Source organism: Brachyistius frenatus, unplaced genomic scaffold (genome assembly GCF_029030835.1).
Source record: "Brachyistius frenatus isolate BFR_SWC_R1_liver_20210118 unplaced genomic scaffold, ASM2903083v1 Contig_24, whole genome shotgun sequence".
NCBI lineage: Eukaryota > Metazoa > Chordata > Actinopteri > Embiotocidae > Brachyistius > Brachyistius frenatus.
This window is the reverse complement of record NW_027210623.1, coordinates 453,204-470,172: the sequence shown is the minus strand read 5'-3', so window position 1 is coordinate 470,172 and position 16,969 is coordinate 453,204. Positions and strand designations below refer to the sequence as shown.

General features: G+C 41.8%; 1 protein-coding gene across 4 annotated transcripts in view; it reads left to right on the top strand.

Annotated features, from left to right (window-relative positions):
• sox6 (SRY-box transcription factor 6) overlaps positions 1–16,969 on the top strand; it is a 137,378-nt gene that overhangs the window by 82,073 nt on the left and 38,336 nt on the right. For 3 of the 4 annotated variants that reach the window (XM_069697600.1, XM_069697603.1, XM_069697599.1), the window contains one exon: positions 14,323–14,446. In XM_069697600.1, the coding sequence (XP_069553701.1) occupies positions 14,323–14,446 (124 nt within the window). The remainder of the gene's footprint in view (positions 1–14,322; positions 14,447–16,969) is intronic. The other variant, XM_069697602.1, reaches the window with a different exon arrangement.

Below are 16,969 nucleotides of genomic sequence, written 5' to 3'. Positions count from 1 at the left end.
CATCATTCTCATCAAATGTTAATTGGCTGTTGGTAATCGGGAGGGCTTTAAAATATGGAGGCGAATAATTAGCACATCTTAATGAACAAAAAAAAAGGGGGGAAAGGTAACAACAGCTAATGAGTCCTGTTGATGGAGAAGAGCCTGGAGGTGGGGGACATGAAAGAAGCTGGTAAATGCATCTGAAAAGAGCTGGTCTCAGAAGGGCAACGTGGCATCGTTCACACAGCACACGAGCTATACTGTAATTGTGCTGTGTGCCTGGCACTGTGTGGGGCATTTTTCTGGTAGTTTCTTATTGCTTCTGCTATATCTTCATGTGTTACGATAGTTTTTAAACTATGCACATCACGCCAGATATGATCCTTCTCACTGTGTGCCTTATGTGGTACAGCACAGAGCGCAAAGATGCAATGAAAGACCACCCAGGCTGCACATAGCTGGAGATGGTCAGACTGTCCAGGGTAATCTAGGATTGGTCACTGGCAGGGGTCAAGGCTGTGAAGCTAACGTTATACTGCTGGGTGTGTTTGGTGTCAGGCACGTCCTTCTCCATTCACCTCCTCCTCCTGTGCTTGTTCGTCTAGCTGACAGCTCTCCCTACCCTCTCCTTTCATTGCACTCTCTCTTTGAGCGTTCCGTCGCAACAAACCGTTCCTGCAAAAACAACATCAGTGTTTCATTGAGCATCTTTCTGTTCAGCGTTTCCTTAAGAATATTCACCTTTTACAGTCCTCACAAGAAACACAATTTGAGGTATGTTGCTAAACAGCAGTGTCTCCTTAACTATGCATTATATGGTGCATCACACCACTATGTAACCCAGTCTGTTCTCATGATACACAGAGGCAAAGCAAACTTCTGTCTTCTAACAGCAGTTCGCACAACGACCAGATTTACTGCCAGGGGATCAAAATGCTTCTGTCAGTGGCTCCATGCAAGAGAAAGGCCGCACTCTGAACTTCCCCTTGAGAAGCCACAAGCCCGGACCTTTCATTTCGTCAGTGGAGAGTCAATTGGAAAAATGATTCCATACTACAGTCTACTAAAGACCAGCACAGAGCCTGGCACTGTGTAGAAAACACTCCAAAATGAAGTACCTTATACACTGCAGAGGAGCTGGTATTATTCATAACATAGAGGGCCCTTTACTAATGCTCATTGAGCACAAGGGCACAGCCCCAAAGAATCTCCCTTTTAGAGGCCCTTGCTTTCATCACAAAGTTACAAGCAAATGATACCAGAAAATTCACCTTAATGCATAGTTTTGAAAGAAGATGCAGGTTCGTGTGTACGGCAACGTACTTCTAAATATTAATTTCAAACAATTGAACAGTGATATAAGTGATGTCCTTTCTTGCGGAGCCCAGTCAGACAGCTTTTCACAGATCTTTGCTGATAAATAAAATTTAAAAAAAAAGCCACATTCACAATTAGATATAGGAATCCCATGTTCAGACCATCTGTTCCATTACCCATCAGCCTCTGCTGGCTGCACTGGGCGGACACCACCCAGGAACACACAAAAATCACTCAATACTTGAAAAAGTTTCACCGTGTGTGACATTATTTATCCGGCAGCAACTTATTTAGAGCAGAAGATGTTCCTCCAAATATTGCGTGTGGTGATGGCCTCTCCTCTCCAGTTGGAGTGTCAGCGAGAGGAGGTAAAAGAGAGCCAGGTTCAAGTCAGTGAAGCATTTTTTTGCCACTCTGTTTTCATTACTGCTGCCTCTTAAAAATGCCCCGGCCAGTTTAATATATAACAGCTTTGACTTAATTAGTTCTGTAAACAAGCTTCCAGCCTGAGTGTCACAGACTTTTAGCAAAGTGATGAGCAGCGTTGAGGGATTGAGTTACTCTGCTGTTAGCATTGAGAGCACTAAACTTTATTGGAAACCCTACTGCCATCAAAGTCCTTCTGTTTTGGCTTCAGGGAGAAAACCAAGAGAAAGCCTCTTGCTCAGGGGTCGTATTGATGATGTGACGGATCACATAGTGGACATTGTAAACAGCCCAAACAATAAAACCATGGGGACTGCAACTGGAGACTGCTGTTGGCACGTTATGTGTGTGCTTTCAAGGGGCCTTTTGCATGTGGATTGAAGGGAATCTATCAGAAGTGTGTAGTTTGAGAGGTTTAGTTGGTGAGGTTTGGAGTTCAATCAAGTTTCCCTTTTGAATAGCCATCCTTTTTCTTTTTTATCCTTCTTCATCATTCCTACAAGAGAGGGAGAGAGATTTAGTCTTTGTCCCTCGGGATTACAATGTCACTTGTTTTAAGATAGCAGATGTTTTGATTGAAGTGTGAGGGGCTTATCAAAAGTTCAAGCTCAAGGCTTTGTGTTTTTCCCTCAGCTTCTTTGTATGCCTTCAGTCCATCCTCATCGTTGAAATCATCTTGGCACTAATTCAATCTCAGGATTAGATTAACTACTGAGTTGATTTAGTTGGAAATTTGAAACCCCATTCAGGATTTTATAGGACACATGTGACAATTAAACATATATATTAGCAGAGAGCTGGTTTCCTATAAGTTGCTTATCTCTTTGAGTATGTGTGTAGGTGCTGGGAGGCCACAAAAAAGAAATAATTAGCACACTGTTCTGTTTTTCTCATTTGTTTGGGCTCAGGCCCTGAGCATTATTTAAGTCTCCTCTTCATGTCTCTCTGTTTCATAATCACACCCACTTTCTCCCACTTCTAATGAGAGCAGTTACAGCAAATGAGCTACTAAACAGCATCACGTTGATCATCAGACTGGTGACTCTGTTTGCTGGCATATTTTTTCATGTGTTTCACGAGAGTTAAAGGCAAGACATCCTTGATGCATATAAAGACAAAATAAAATACTCTCATGTTATGTGAAGCTCTATAAAACTCAAGTGACAGAATTATCCATGCCACGGGCACCCTTCCCCTCACCTCACATGCTAATAAACCAGTTCACATATTGCTTAAGGATGGGAACGACTCTAATGCGCATGCAGGCATGCAAATACACATTTACAGTACATGCACAGAGGTGATTGTGTACAGTACAAAGGCACATAGGGACCCACGCACTGATACACACATCAAGAGAATAAATGCTGGCTGAAAGGTCAGGGTGAACTTTATCTTCACAAACAGGCTGGAGAAAGCAGAGTTCCCCAGATGAAACAGAGGGACACTTTTAATCCAGAACATTTCATTTAAAAAAAATGTTATCCATCAGAAATTTCACAATATCATGACATTGTTGTGTGTCATTGACTGTGGCATTGATGTGCTGACCATGAGTCCACTGAGATCTGACAGATAATCATTTCTATGGAGGCCTTTGTCAACTAGAGTTGTTGTTTTTTTCCCACACATATTTTTGAAAGCTTAAATGATCTATTCATCAAGCAGGTTTGACTCTCTGTATCTCCCTTTGACCTGCTGTTCTCTCCCTACACATGGCCTGGCTTCAAACTCTATCTTCACTGTATTTACACACATATTTTCTGTGCCTGCACATTCTACCTTTAACCTTGTGTCCACAAGGATACACAAACACAGCGTGTGTGTATCTCCTTCATTTTAAAAGGAAAACCAGAGATTAAAAGGGAAAAGGCCACTTTATTGTTGTCCAGTCCACACTTCAAAGTCTTAGAGGCTGTCTCACATGTGTCTTTAATGGTGTAAGGAAACAGCAGGGAACATGCAGACGTTTAAGCCAAAGGTCCTGAGATTAAATATAAAAATTCAATTATACCTGCATTTAGCTGCCGACAATTTATAAGGTGGAAAATCTAGAGGTAGATTTGAAGGTATATATTTTGATACAACTTTTATACAAACAAATATCTTACATGTGCCTGTTCACTTTCAGTTAATACATTTTTCCACAAGGAAAAAAAATCTGAACAGCAACATATTTGAGTCAGTTAGACATGGATGTCCCATTTCCCTGTTATAAAGAAACCAGAAGATTCACAGGGGGAGCTCTAAATGTGTCTTCTGTATTCAATGGCTGTGGAATCTGCCCATTTCACAAAAAAAAACAGTTGTTCTGCTACACAGTCCTGTATTGTTTTGTTTGTTTGTTTTTTAATAATTGCAACTGTCATACATACTGAGCGAGGTAAGTGAATTATGGGACAAACCAGATGGCTGTTGATTGCACCAAAAGAAATCAAAGAAACAGTTTATTAACTGCTCGAAACAAACAACACTTTGTTACATACAATTTAAAAGCAGTTGTGGCAGCAGTTCTCTGGAAACATCTGTAGCTTAGCAAATCTGGATTTTAGATTTTTTTTTTTTTTTTTTTAATGTTTTAACTTGGACTGTGCAGATGTGGCATGACAGATGTGTAACGTATAGCTTGACAAGCAGCTATCACCAAGTCATTCTTGACATGTTCAGTAAAATCCAGCTCCTGCTCCGGCTGTGCCATTCCAGTGGGATTCAGATGATGTTAGGGTAGCCGGGGTCGGGGTCATGGTCCTGTTGCAACACAAATCATCAAGGTCTTTGGCACTGTTAGGCAGTTTCCCACAAGTAATTGGCCTGTGTTCAGTGTTCCCATCCGCATGCAGCTATTTACTACAGATGGAGCTTGAAAGCTTTGTTTAGTGCTGCACAAATAATATAAGTGGGTCTATCAGCACGAACAAAAACAAATACTATCAAATTAGCGTTTGTTCCATATGATAAATTGCCTTTTAGCACATGGTTGGTCATCACTTTTTTATTATTATAAAAAGGAATATGCATATTATTCAATTCCTGTAATCTAATGCTCCAATTCTGTTTGGTTACCAATTTAGACAAGCAAAAGCTCCAAAAGTACAAAATGATGGTAAATATTTAGAATCAGTCAGATGAGTTTAAATAAACACAGGGCCATATGGTAATTCTATAAAGATAATAGTGCTAATTTGTGTATTCTCAGATGCTTTTGTTGTCTCCCTGGCACAAATGATTTTCTCAGTGTGAGACTCTTATTAATGCACTGGCAAAAAAGAAAAGAAAAAAGAAAGCGCACAAAAATAGACATTGTTAAAGAGAATGTGTAAGTCCCCCAATTAGCACAGCTAGACTGGAAGTGTTAGCATGATAATAAGAGAATAATAGAGCAGGGAAATGATAATGTGTGCGCGTGTGTGTGTGTGTGTGTGTGTGTGTGTGTGTGTGTGTGTGTGTGTGTGTGTGTGTGTGTGTGTGTGTGTGTGTGTGTGTGTGTGTGTGTGTGTGTGTGTGCGTGCGTGCGTGCGTGTGTGTGTTTAAGCGTGGACGTGTGTGCTGCTGTGTGTGCACTCGTGTCTGCGTAGATCCTGTGCTGCCAGTTCTTTCCCTTGTGTTGAGCAGCTCAGTGTTAGCCTGCTAGTAGGATTATGTGGGGGCATTAACAGCCTAGTCAGACAGGCTTGGCTCTCACCCAGGGAGCCTCCGTCCAGCATGTTCATCCTCCATTTAAGGAGACTGTTAGCTGATGAAGATGTGCACATGCAAGACTGAAGATAAAAGAAAGCGGTGACCCGACTCATTAGCCCCTGTGATTTAATATATTGACACTTGGATACAAATAATTCCATTTAGTGGACTCTATCGGTGGGGTGGGAGGGATCAATTTAATTAGTTATGAAATGCGACTCCTTGTCATGAAGCAGAAGAAATGCTGACGTTAAACAAAGTCATGTGCAGTTTAAACAATAAAGCCATCACGGCCATGTTAAAACTTAATGATGCACAAAAGGGTGTAATATAGGTACAACCTCAGCAATGGCAATGATGGTTTGCAAATGAAGCTAAGTGGACGGACAGTTGATATGTAATGCCATGTGTCTGTTGATTAGCAATATAAACAGTAGATGTTGCAGAAAATGGACTTGACATTTGTCTGTAGGTTTTGGTCCGTGAGGGCGCAATGCAGTCTCCTTTTTTTCTGGATGAAATCTCTTTACTTAACACAAGTGTGAAGCTTTAAATAATAATTAACAAGCAGTGTTACTCAACTATATCGCTTTAAAGCAAAAAGATGAATCACTTGAGTGAAAACTGGAATTAAAAATAACAAAAGATGAACAGATCTGTCTTAACAACGATATTTGAGACGCGACATGCGCTTGCTTGCAATGTGTCTTTGCCTGTGAGGTACGAATGTAGACAAACATAGCTCAATTATTGCTGTAAATTACACAATAAAGCCATGCTTTTGTGTAATTGGCCTTTGTATTCAGACACCTCAGCAGTTTAAGCAGTGATAATTAAGAGCCTCCATATGAGAGGTGCCACATGAACGGCTGTAATGTGTGAAGTCACACCTGAGGGTCTACTTAAAATGAGTCACCTGAGGGGTTTCTAAAGCAGCCCGGGGACGGGTTCATTTACAACAAAAAACCTCAGCTCTCAGGTGACAAGAATAAGTGGCACAAGACAGAAGATTATCCGACATACAGGAATGTGAATTTGCCTTTTAAATGAATCGCGGTGCTAAATAATCCTGATAGCTGAACATCTATTCTTTGTATACACGTATGATGAATGGAGTGCTTTTACGTTGGGGCCTGAATATCACAATAAAGCACCTGTTTGGAGCTCCACAAACCTCCCCTGGATGAAGGGAAAGCGGCTACACTTAACACCCATTGTGCCTCGACCCTCGAAAGGAAAAATATCAGTTGAGGGAGAACACATCCTCCAGTGTGATGTTGACTTAGTTTCCTCTCCCCCACTGCACGGTCTGTGTTTTCTCTGCTAATGTTGTGCAAACTGTTTTGTCTTTGCGTTGGCTTTGCGTGTGCGTCGTCCTCAGCAGTGGGCACACTCACAGGGAGAAGGAGCTGCATTAATAGACTCTACTGTGCACAGGCAGCCGGCAGCGAGAAAGGGGTGCGTGTTTTCTTAGGGCTGGGGTGGCAAAGCAAAGCATTCAGCCCATGGCTAATGCAAAAAAGGAGCTTTTTGTTTTTGGGGCGGAGGAGAGTCCAAGCATTCCCCAACAGAACACAATGAATGAGCTATTTTGTCCTGCACAGGATTTTGTGGAAACCGAGTTAAAGATTTGTATTTTTGTTTGTTTTTCCAGAACTCAATTCTCCAAATACCTTCCCCCCCCCCCCCCCAAGACATTTTTATGAATGTCATTGTTAATTCTAAAATATAATTCAATCTAACAGTATTTTTGTTGAATGAACTCTTTTATTTGATCTTTTAGAAAATACTACATTTCTTCTAGCTCATCATTATGGTGATATTTGAGCATGTTTGAAAGTCTCAGTGCACTTGTGCGTCTAATAAAGTTCCCCCTCCTGACAGGCCTGCTCTCTGCTGAACAACAGAACGGGCTCTGTTGTGTTGTGTGGCCCCAGCAGCTGGGAGGTAATAGTGAAGACAGAGCCTCAGTCTCTGAAAGGAGAAGGAGACAGAGGGGGAAATCCAGCCGTAGTGTGGACAATCCCATCACGCAAATTAGGGGTGCTCTTCTGTTTCACGGTCAAAGTTCATTCTCACTAACTTAAGAAGAGTAAGAGAAGGATGTTTTTCTCTCACATTTTAAATACATTTTGAAATAATTTTACATGCTTCAGTGAACTATAACAGGAAATGCCAAGCCTAAAGAGAAAACATTATTATTATCAAAACGGTGGACAGACAACGTGTTTATGTTTCTGTGCTTGCTTCAAAGTGTTGAAGATGTGACATTTCAAACCTTCGAGCCACATTATTTCCTAATCCTAACATACTTACAGTAAATCTCTCTATTTCCCACTCCCCCTACCCTGTTCACATCACATGTATGTAGCTGGCTATTTGACTAACCCGTGTCCAATGTCCTTTAGAACCTCACTTGCCCCTGTGCAATGAGGGCCCAAGGCAATTCACTTATTTCCATTTCCATACGGCAGGGATGTATACTTTATACGGGATAATGACACCAGCCCCGAACCCAGTTTTGGGTCTGTTTATGTCTGTTCTCTTTGCTCTCATCATTACACATGCTGTTTGAGGGAGTCCTAAGGGATATGGCCAGTTTATTACGAACCTTAATTTTAGGGCCAGACCTTGAAAAATAAAAAAATATATATAATTACTGTATCCCGCTGCCCCACAAAATGGACTAATATTGTTCAGAAATTTAACACGGAATTTTCTGTTATAAAGAATCTGTATTTTAGGGCTGTAATGCAAAACTCTGCTGCTGTGTGCGCACAATTCATGGCATACACTGCAACAGCACTGACAATATACCATAATAGAGAGCTCTCTCTCTCTCTCTCTCTCTCTCTCTCTCTCTCTCTCTCTCTCTGGCCACTGGAGCATATCTTGAAATTTTACCTTGACATTTATTTTCTATGCAAATCCTTTTTTTTTTAAAGACTGAGAAAGACAGCTTTCCTTTTTGCATTCATGTATGATTTAATTGTTCAAGCACTTAAATGTGTTTCTTTTACTTGTTTTTGTCATCCTATTTTTACCACTTTGCGTCAGACTTGAGGTCAAGCTTTTACTATTCTTCCTACAACATTTAATATTGAAACTGCATTAAATTCGAGCAGTGTGCAGAAATCCTGTAAATGCCGGGCAGTGTATTTAAGCAAACAGTAGCCTGCCGTTTTATCCAGGATTCCAAAGGAGCCAAGAGGAGCCACGAGTTGGAGGAGGGCTGGAGTGGAGGGATTTGGGGTGGAGTGTGTTTGTCGGGTCAGAGGGTTGGACTACCCTGCTTTCTAGCTGCCGTCGACTTAATATAGACATATTGAAATGGCTGTTTTCCAAGAAGGCTTGTTGTGCTGTGTAAGGAATTAGTGGAATCAGAAGTCACCATTGGTTATTCCCTCTGGATGGCCTGACCTCACTCAAGTGTCTGGATTTGCTGCATTTCATCCCAAACAGCACTCAGTGCAACACACACAGATATGACTGATGTGCGCCGTCTCACTCAAACCTCAGCAAACATTCCCTACAGTCAGAATTCACAGAAAATATTATGGTTCTGGTCTATCTTTGACTTTTATAGGAAAGGGAGCTGCACAAGGATTTCAGATGCAGGAAGGAAGTGGGGAAAAAAGGTCACAGCCTTGATGAGGACAAGGGCCCTTTGTTGCTGACCTGAAGCTCTCCAGTGTATTTGCCCTCCCCATTCTAATTTCCAGAGCAGACAAGCAGGAATAATGTGCTTCAGTCGAGTGGGTGGTAATAGGAAGACCTTCATTTGAAGGCAGAAGTCTGAAGCATCAAAGTCTGGTTCAAATCTATTGATCTATTTGTCTGATTACCATTAGTTACAGACAAATCCAAACACCATCGCATCTCTGCTCGATCAATGTGTGCGTCTGCCACATGATGCTCAGTGTATAGCAGTAAGTGGCCGGTAGGAAGGGAGTAATGTGTGCTCAAAGAACCGTTGATTGTTTCATCGCGGGAAAAGTTCTGAAGCAACACAGGGTTTTCGGCAGAAGTGCTTCCTCTGAGTGTTTTTCCTCCTGGTTAGGCTCCAGTACAGTGTACACCCAGCGGGCTATGTACACAGTGGCGGGTGTTAAACATATCCTGCTGTCTTGTGTCAGTTTTACTATGTGTGCTGCTGTTGGGATGTAGCCAGACTTGCCAGCTAGCTCAAGATCACTTTCCCCTTAAATGGATCACAAAAGGTGATTTCTACTCGCATGCGTCCGGTGTGCAGCTCGGTGGGGAGCAGCGGGGAACAAAGTGTGAACTATCAGTTCTTACAGCAACAGCTGGAGCCTATCCTCCTTGGGTGAAATTACAGAACCCCTCCCACAGAAAATGTGAAAAAGAAGATTAGCGAGGACTGCGGATCTGACAGTTACTAAAGTGTGGAAGTGATTTTATTAAAATTAGATGTCAGTGAAATGTGAGTCCTCCTCTAAATGATTGCTGGTGACTGTGATCTCCTCCTAATGGGAAAGGCGTCTGTTACCTAAACGATTTTACAGAATGACCTATCATCACCATGAATTTTTTGGGCTACTTGTCGTCATATTGTTGTCAGAATTTTCATAAAAAAAATACTTGAAGTGGTTTTACTTTTTACAAGTCTCCTCATGGCAAATGAATGCAGATTATACCCAATATAAGGATCTGTGTGAGAGGTGTGTTAAAAGGTGTCAAGTAGCAATTAAACAGAATAGAAGATCCAGGATCTCACAGGTCCTTTCAAGTTAATAACCATGAATCGTGGTGACAACCAGATGGATGTTTGTCCTCTTTGCTGCGTTTTCATGTTAAAACTGACTAAATCTGCCAGTAAAAACAAAAACTCTCACACTTTCCTTGACATGGCGCATTGTGGTCCATAGTGTTAGAAAACTTGAGTGTGGATCGGTGCATGGGAGTGTAAATGGGTTCAGAGGGAAAGCCAGCGGGGGGTCTCGAGGCCTCCCGGGTGCTTTATAGAGGCTGTAACAGACAGTGAGGAGCATGGGTGTTGACAGGGTCCCAAGTGAGTGCTGTAATGCGCTGTACATCTCCATTTGCACTGAGTGTTTTGGAGCTGCTTGCGTGAATGCTGTAGGAAGATGCTCACTAGTCTAGTCTAGTCTTCTACTGGCACAAATACTTTATAGCATTACTTGAGCCTAATACAACTCTGTAGAAATATATTTGAAACGTGTTTTAATCACACAGCTTGTTGGAAAGAAAAGTGCATTGTTAATTTAAAACTGTTGAGTGCTATATGTAGTTCACCATAAGTGATAATCTGGTGTGTTACAGGAATAATAAAAAAAAGATAAATCTGGTATTAGTGTTTGGGTGTGCAGTGTGGTCTGCGTGTGTGCTGGGAGAAATAAACGGAGCTGTTTCAAGTCTACCGTGTCTTTTACACCTTGTGTATTTACACATCAGACCTGTGAGCCGTCTGGCTCGCCCTCTGCAGTCTGACCGCAAGATGGGCTGCTGTTGTGTACTATTGTACAGTCAGTTAAGCTTGTGGACCTGCTTTCTTGTTAAACTTACTCTTATTAAGATTTATTTGCACAAATGAACAATCCATAAAAGTTACCAAACTACAACAGGACAACAGAGGGACTGAATGTTTTTCTGCAATGTGTCTTGCTATAAAAAAGAAAAGAGCTCGAGCATAACATGGTATGTGTATGGTATCCTCCTCGTGGCAGAACTGCAAGTTGGTTCTATTCATCAAATCCCAGCATCTCCTTGAGAGGGAAACAGATTGCGTGCTGGCCTGCTACAGACTTCATCAGGTCATCTGAATTGATGATACATGCTGCAAGGCGGCCGAGTTCCCCCAGAAACCTCTGTTGGAGCGTGTGCTGGCAGAGACGGGGGCCTCAGCCAAGTCTGTCTGACTGATCACTACAGATGCTCCTCTTCAAGTATTCCGAGTCAGATCCTTAGTGCTGGGTCTTGAGGGACAAACAATAGCACCTGTTCCTCATAAGATAGCCCATTCATGTATCTTTAATGAAGCCTGGGGGCAGATGGTGTGAAATGACATTATCCAGTACTTAGCAGTGCTAAGACAAAGGAAGAGCAGTGCCAGCACAACAATACTGCTGTATTTACGAGGAGACGAGAGGACGCTGCCCGAGTGCCCCACTCACATCTGCTCCACTTCATTCTCCGACTCCTCAAGATCATCTTGGCAATAGAAATATCCTGGGCACTCAGCCCATACATAGATGAACTTGAGGGTAACTCTTAAAGCGGGGAGGGGTGGAGGGGTAACACAGTAACACAGCGAGAGTGGAAGCCACACATCTGTACACACTTTCTTTCCGTCTGTGTTTTAAAATTTTTTTTTACACTTTATAATTTGTTTTCTTCTAATTTGAAAGTCAGCTTTAAAAATAAGGAAAAAAGTACTCCTGGAAATGTTGTTTTTCTGCTCACCCACTGTGCCAGCTGTTAATTGACAGCTCAACTAACCTCCACTATTTGTTGCCACCTTGAACCTCCTCAAAATTTGATTTGCCTTTCTCTGACATTAGCTGCTGTAAATTAAACTTTAATGTGTGGAGCTCATTACTGCAAATCACAGCCATTCAAACTCAATGCACTTATTTCCCCTCCAACGCACATCTCTGCTCTGTCTTGCCTCGATGAACGTTGTATATTCTGCTCCATATTTCAAAATAATAATAGTAATAAAAGCTGATATCCCAGATGAAATTATATCATTCGGAGCTTATCATTTCATGTTGCCGGTGAAAAATACATCCATATATCAGATGCCTTGTGCTGATGTTTCTCAATATACATATACAGTGTGTATAATCTGATTTGTACAATACAGTTATATTAATTCATGTAGTCACATTTGTCCTTTTTCAAATAATATATTTTTATTTAATTTGTAAACTATATTTCATATTTTAATGTTTTTTTGTTGTTGCGTGTCTCCTCAACCAAAGCAGCTGTAGTGGTTTTGACTTTATTTCTTTGGATTTGAAAATGGATTATCATAATTATGTTTGTAGTGTCCTAAACATTAGACAATGCATTTTTAAGTTTAATGTACAGCAGTCTTGCGAGTGTTAGGAACTGTTAATTTTTAAACACAAAATAAAGGAGTCATAACTCTGAAAGATTTGCTTACAGACTTAACTAAATCCATGTATTTAAAAAAAACAATTGATGGAGCTGTTAATTTACCGCTGACGCATGTCAGGTCATTCACGAAAATATATGGACTACCATGTAACACACTTAAAGGGACGGGGATTGGGGGAGTCCTTTTCTGCCCTGTGACAGCCGCACATTCAGCAACAGACTCCATCTGTTTTAACAGTCCAAGTATACAGACACAGAAAACCTGTGTTCCCCAGTGTCCCCTCACCAGTCACGAGCCCTACCTCATGTTGTGACATTAATTATTGTGTTTTTCCATATGTTCCATACATGCAAGGCCAAGCTCCATTTTTCATCCGTTCAGCCTGGAAACTTGGAACACAAATCCCTATAAAGCGATGTTTTATTTAAGGGAATTTGTCGCAGTCTCCTTGGCCATTTATTTTTCTCCGGCGGCAGCATATTTTGTAGAATTACTTTTGGAAGAATTACATACTTTTCTATTCTTCTATAATGCACTTTCTGCACTTGCACTTCTGTAAAAGCTCAGTAGACATAAAATGGTTTCTATTTATTTAGTTTTCAGTCTAGCTTTGCACCTCTGGACAGATCAATAAAGTTGCTTTAAGTAGGTTTAGCTTGCTAGCTGTGAGAGAAACTGTGTGCAACTACTCCTGTAAAAGGTCTACAGGGGGAGCAGCCCAGGCTGAAAAAGTGGAGATCATAGCAGACCTCAGCCAGAACATGGGACAGGTTGATTTCATGCCCCAATGCAGCGGCAGTAATTGCACCCAGACCCGTTTTATTGCGAGTTGATTTTAAGGAGGGATGAATGGAGAAACATTCTGTAAAGTGTTTATTTTGGGGGATGACCTTTATTAACCCATTTTCCAGGCAGGTTCCCCTGAGGTGATCTGGCTCTGTGCTAGATTAACCCTCACAGGCCCATAGTAGCCAGGCTGCTCCCTATCATAGCGTTTCAGGAAGCAGAGAATGACAGTAAAATTGGACTTGCAACATGTGTGCAAACCCCCACACTCCACTTTGGAGACATAAGCTACTCACCCACCCTTGACATACAAATGCAGGGAGTTTGGGTTGATATTCCCAGAAGGCAAGTGAGCAACAGGCTGGATGGTGAAGGTTAATATGTGAATGGAACACAGAGAGAGAATGACATTAAAATGAAATACAGCAAGCACCTTTCAACTGCCTGCTATTTTTCCTCCGCTGAAAACAGTTGGAGTAAATTACTGGATTGTCTTTAGGCTTTTATCACCTAAATAAATGATCATCCAAGATTATGTGAGTAATTGATCTCCCCTTGAGGGGAGCGTGTACGTGGGTGTTCATGCATGTACTTGCTGATCAGTTCTGTCTCTGCACCTGTGTGATACATTCAACAATCCTCTTGCTGACATGTTGCATCTACTGCAACAGCCAAGGTGACGGTGAATGCTTTTTTCAACACGTACAGTACTTCTCCACAGAAGCCATATGATCCTACTGTGCCCCTCTGCTCTCTGTCCTGCATGTCACTTCCTCTAACTGATGCTGGAACAATGTGTGTATGCCGGGCCTTTGATGTACCGAGGTGAAATTGTGGCTTGGATTAAGAACAGGCGTAGCTCGGCCAGGTATTGTGTGAACACACGAGAGCCGTCTTTGCCGCAGAGCCTCCTGTCAGCACGCGTTAGCAGGAGCTGTGATCTGGCCTCCCCCTGAGTGCGCTCTGTGTTGCTGTGTATCATGCCTATGCTTAGGCCTCTCTCTGATCTCTGCCTCCTATCTGTTCAGCAGGTCCAGGGTCACATGCCTCCGCTCATGATCCCCATTTTTCCACACGACCAACGCACTCTAGCAGCAGCCGCTGCCGCCCAGCAAGGCTTTCTCTTCCCTCCAGGAATGTCTTATAAGCCAGGTATGCTTGTAAATCAAGTCTTTTTGTCATTTTCTCCTCCCTTTCTTCCAGCTTACGCTTTCTTTTTCCCTTACACTTTCATTTGTAATTAAATTTTTTTTATCTTATAGTAGTTAGACTTGCATGACAAATGAAGACAACAAATAAATGCTTGATTAACACTTGAGGCTCCTGGCATGTTCTGCTCTGTCCGGACTTGGATTTGAGAGCAAGGCCTGGGAATGTTCTAGTGCATGTGGAACAATAGATATGGGTAGAGAAGCAGAGGAATGTAAACATGTCGTCAACATGAAAGTATCTTTCAGGGGTGTGCTGGCTATAATCGTTTTTCAAGTATCCACTGTTAGAGATCCAATAACACAGGAGATAAACCCTGCATGAAAAGTATTCCTATTGTTATACGCATAAAAAGCAACTCCCTTACTTACTCCCTAAATAAAATTAAGTTACTAAAGTACAATTATAAGGTGGATAGTTAGTGGATGATGTAAGAACAGGCTTTCCTGCACAAACTACTGTTTTCATTGCCTGTAACAGCACGCCACATTCTCTCCCTTTGTCTTTTGGATCGAGTATAAAAGAGGCTCTACCACCCTCAAAATTCTAAAGGTGTTTTTAAAATATTGTTGCAACATGTTGACTGATGCCCTGCCAAAGCAGTAACCTTGTACACCCCCTTATACTGGTGAAAACGAAAACATGAGACGCCATATACTGCTGTATTTATACAAAATAGAACAAAAAGATCCATGACCTAAGTTACTCCATGCAAAACCTTCCACATTACAAGGCCAACTTGGTCCCAGGCCCAAGCAATTCTCATGTGTGTGCATTAGATATTTAATCAAATTAAACTAAATTTGTCCACAAAGAATAATTCTTCTTATTTTAACTCCCACATGTATTAATACAAAAAGGCAGTGTTTTTTTGATGAAAGCCTCATTGTTAGAGAGAAAAAATATTTATGAGTCAGCTAGGAAAGGGAAAGTGTCCGTGTCTGTTGTGAAACAAGGAGAACAAGGAGGACGACTGGAAACAGAAAAACAAACACGGGGAAGTCAGCAGCTTCGCAACACAACATTAAAAGGTGTGGTAGTGCAGTTAATGAATTAACTATAAAACCACAGGATAAAAAAGAAAGTCAGCTATTTTGGAACTATGGAGCCATGACAGCTTAAAGAAAGTGCCTGAGGCGGAGTCTTTTACCAGTGTGCTTTCCGCAATAGGTTTGACACAGAAAATGTTTTAGTTCAAATAACAGGAGCTATTATGGAATCATGGTCAGGGGTCACCATTTGTATGGTTCCTGCATAATTCATGAGCTCATGAAGGAACAGCAAAGGGGGTCTGAAAATGACTCTTGTAGTACGGAGAGGTATTTTCAAAGGCTTTATTAGTTCTCCCCGTCCAACACAATATCCACAATACACCCAGAGAGTACAATGTTATCATCACTACCTGCAGGGTATACAGGATGCTGCTGTGTCCTTTCTCCATGAAGTGAGTGGCCGAGCATTCACTTCCAAGACTAAGGCACACTAATCTGATGTTATCATTATGAGACAGCGCCCAGGGACCACTGCTTATGACCCCCAACCCTGTGGTGCTCACATGGCAACAGTCATTCTGGCACCATGGTGGTAAGTCATCACCCCCATCCACTGGCTGTGCTCAATGGCCTGGTGCTGTATGGTAGACAGGCACAGCCATCGAAACACCAACTCGTCTTTTAAACAAATAGATTCAAGTTGGACATCCCGGTCTATTCGCACTGTTTACACAGATCTTGGCATCATTCAGTCTGAGGTGCCTCTAATGGACCTGCAGAACGACCCCATAGTCCTCTGCCTGACTTCCTCATAGACATCCTGCTGACACTTGATAGTTTCCTCATGCTATTTCATTTGATCTTATTAGTTGTCCCATTTAAACTGTTCTCTAACAGTGTGCCATTCAAGTTGGACAACATGTTTTCTTTCTTAATATACTCCAAATAATAAATTAAGTTTAATACGTTTTTTTTACTGCATAGAATGCAACTCTTAAACCTAGAAGATCCTATACACGTATATGTATTTGCATGTAAGCCTGTTATACTGTCAGCAGCTTTGATAATTATAGGAAATGTAAAAGAGATGATCAAGTTTGAAGGCTGCAGTCATAAAGTTCACTCGTCATCATTTGATCTGCCCTTAGAAAGCTTTGAGCTATGTCTGTCAACCCTCAGCAAATCTATGACTTATATTTCAGAGCACCACATGAGCAGGGAAATATAGCCTGTTGTGATCATGGCGTCACCTGCACGACTCCCCCTGCTTTAGCATTTAGGAACCAGCCATGGCCAGTTAAAAAAAAAAAAAAAAAAAGAGCCATGAGTGACGCTAACCTGGCCCAGCGCCCATTTTGCTGGAGTCTGGTGCCTCGACACAGACTGGGTGCAACCAAGACCTAGACCTTGGAGCCTGAGACCCCAGAGCCATCATAGTGTAGCGCATGACCCTCCCCAGGTTTCACATGACATC